The 2,601-nt window shown below is 48.0% G+C and overlaps 1 protein-coding gene across 1 annotated transcript in view; it reads left to right on the forward strand.

Moving 5' to 3' along the window:
• Positions 1 to 384: 384 nt before the first annotated feature.
• NOXO1 (NADPH oxidase organizer 1) overlaps positions 385 to 2,601 on the forward strand; it is a 3,776-nt gene continuing 1,559 nt past the window's right edge. Inside the window, exons 1-5 of the mRNA XM_008947873.1 lie at positions 385 to 459; positions 570 to 645; positions 1,369 to 1,549; positions 1,789 to 1,976; positions 2,261 to 2,374. Coding sequence (XP_008946121.1) covers positions 385 to 459; positions 570 to 645; positions 1,369 to 1,549; positions 1,789 to 1,976; positions 2,261 to 2,374 — 634 coding nt within the window. The remainder of the gene's footprint in view (positions 460 to 569; positions 646 to 1,368; positions 1,550 to 1,788; positions 1,977 to 2,260; positions 2,375 to 2,601) is intronic.

The raw sequence follows: 2,601 nt of genomic DNA on the forward strand, positions 1-2,601 counted from the left end.
CCCGGGTTAGCCTTCCAGGGTTGGATTTGCTCCTTTCTTCCCAGTGCTGGGGTTAGAGCCTTGGCAGCGAGGACAGGAGCCCCTCAGGCTTATTTTTTTAATGGTTTTAATAGCATAAGAAAATGGTTTTCTTGGATTTTGCCATCTTCTTGTTTGGTGTCATAAGTTTTGGCTGGTGCTGACAGTGATTATCCATCTGGGGCCCTCAAATGAAGGAAATGTTTTTGTGGGTCTGATCAGTTGAATTTCATTTTTTATTGTGACAGCCTTGCAGCCTGAAGCCAGAACTCAACCACAGGCCCTGGCAAATAGATTGCTTGAAAGCATCCACTATTGAACACTGGGATTACAAACATGCATTTCTTTTTATTCTTCCAGAACTATATGATGTTTGTGTCTTGGTCAGACCAGAACAACATTCTCATCTACCGGACATTCGAAGATTTTAAGAGGTTCCATGTAAGTTAATTTTTGTTTTTCCCTGAAAAGAGGATTCCAGTCCTAGGGGAGGGGGGAAGGATCCGTGCTGGGGCTGCCAAGCACCAATATTCTCTCCTCCTTGCTTTTAGAAAGAACTGAAGAAAAAGTTCCCCATCGAGAGTGGCTCAGTCAGGAGCTCTGACCGGACCATACCCAGGTTTAGAGGTAAGGACAAATCTCTGCTGGACCAACAGACACAAAAGAGCTGTGAGGGACAGTCATAACCAATGACAGACTCTGAGTCTCACCTCCCTCTGGTCTGACCAACAGCTCGTGGGTGACATCATGGTGCCTGGATCTGTCACTGGCTTAAAGTAACCCAGAAAGGCTTTAAATAGATAATTGCACTTGGTAAATTCAGGTCCTTTCCAACCCATCCTATGAATATTGCACTTTAAATACTGGCCCAGAGCTCCTTGCAACATTTAAGTGGGAACAAAGATAACATTTAGATACTCAAAAATTGTCTCATGGAATCATAGAATCATTCTGGTTGGAAGAGACCTCTCAGATCATCAAGTCCAACCATTGCCCCAGCACTGCCAGGTCCCTGTTAACCCACGTCCCTCACACCACATCTCCACAGCTTGGAAACCCCTCCAGGGGTGGGGACTCCACCACTGCCCTGGGCAGCCTAGACAACCCCTTTGGAGAAGAAATTGTTCCTCAGGCCCAACCTAAACCTTCCCTGGCATTTTTTTTTTTAATCAAGCATTATTATAAATGATAGGGAAGAAGAGGCAGCTGCTGTCTCAGCTTCTTACAGGTTGGGCTTGGGTAGGGAAGGGTGGTAGGTGAGGGCATCCCATGTTCAGGCAAAAGATGCTGCTCCCAAGGGATCCAGATCCATTGTTGTCTTACACCAGCTTTGCTCCTGTTCTTTTAAAGATGCAAATGTGAAGCACAGGAAGAGTGGGAAGCTGAAGAGGTGCCTGGAGATACTGAAGCTGCTGGAAACTTACTGCCAGGAGCTGCTGAAAACAGATGCTAAAATTTCCCAGGGTGAAGATGTGATTCAGTTTTTCAAGGCACAGACCCAAGACCTAGATCCCTCCTTTCCTGAAAACAGGTATGAGATCATTGCTTTATTTTTTGTTCATATGCATCTTCATGAAACAGAAATGTAATAGAAGAGAACCAGGGCAGCAGAGCAGGGAAGGGCTGCTGAATGTTTTCCTACAGACTGAGGTTGTTTCCAACACCTGAGCTTTTCTTAGCCTACTGCATAGATGATTTTACCAAAATCAACACTAAACTCAACCTTCCCTGTGAATTTTCAGTAAGCTGATATTAAACTTTCCTCTCCAGTGTTGTGATCATGCCATCAGAAATTGGAGCAAAAAGCCAGGGACAGCAGCAGCTCTCCTCCATCACCCACCCCCAGGCATCCCAGAGCTACAGATGCATCGAAACCTTTGAAACCAAGGACACCAAGAACAAACCTTTCAAAGCCACTGAGAAGGAAATCCTTGAAGTGCTCATCAAGGACATGACTGGTATGTGTGGCAGGGATGCTGCAGGTTCAGGGGGGGATGGAGGGGATGGAGGGGATGGATTTGAGTCAGTGGCATCAGGGGGGTGGGGGGTGTTTGTACCTGTGCTGTACTTCCCTGGATTTACAGGGGAGGGTGGAACAGCCTCACCACAGCCTGGGCCAGGCAGGGAGCTGCTCTGCAGAACCTCCCTCCTGCAGCAGAGCAGCCCCTACTCAGGGATTACAGCCCTTGGCCTGCTTGCAGCTGTAAAACTCCCTTTTTTTGTTTGTTCCTGTGTGCTGCAGGATGGTGGCTAGTGGAAAATGCTGACAAGCAGATAGCCTGGTTCCCAGCCTCCTACCTGGAAGAGATTGACATCCACAGGGACATCCAGAACGCCCTGAGCTCAAATGAGGAGGGTAAGGCTGCTTCTGAGCCCTGGCACACCACCCTCCTCCCCCCAAAAAAATGAGTTCTGAAAAACAACCCCACCACTTTAACAACTGCTTAAACAACTCTGGAGCCCCCAGCACAAGAAGGACGTGGAGCTGTTGGGATGTGTTCAGAGAGCCACAGAGAGCTGGAGCAGCTCTGCTGTGAGGACAGGCTGAGGGAGTTGGGGTTGTTCAGCCTGGAGAAGAGGAGG

The sequence above is a fragment of the Merops nubicus genome, unplaced genomic scaffold, assembly GCF_000691845.1.
Source record: "Merops nubicus isolate BGI_N331 unplaced genomic scaffold, ASM69184v1 scaffold34789, whole genome shotgun sequence".
Taxonomy (NCBI): domain Eukaryota; kingdom Metazoa; phylum Chordata; class Aves; order Coraciiformes; family Meropidae; genus Merops; species Merops nubicus.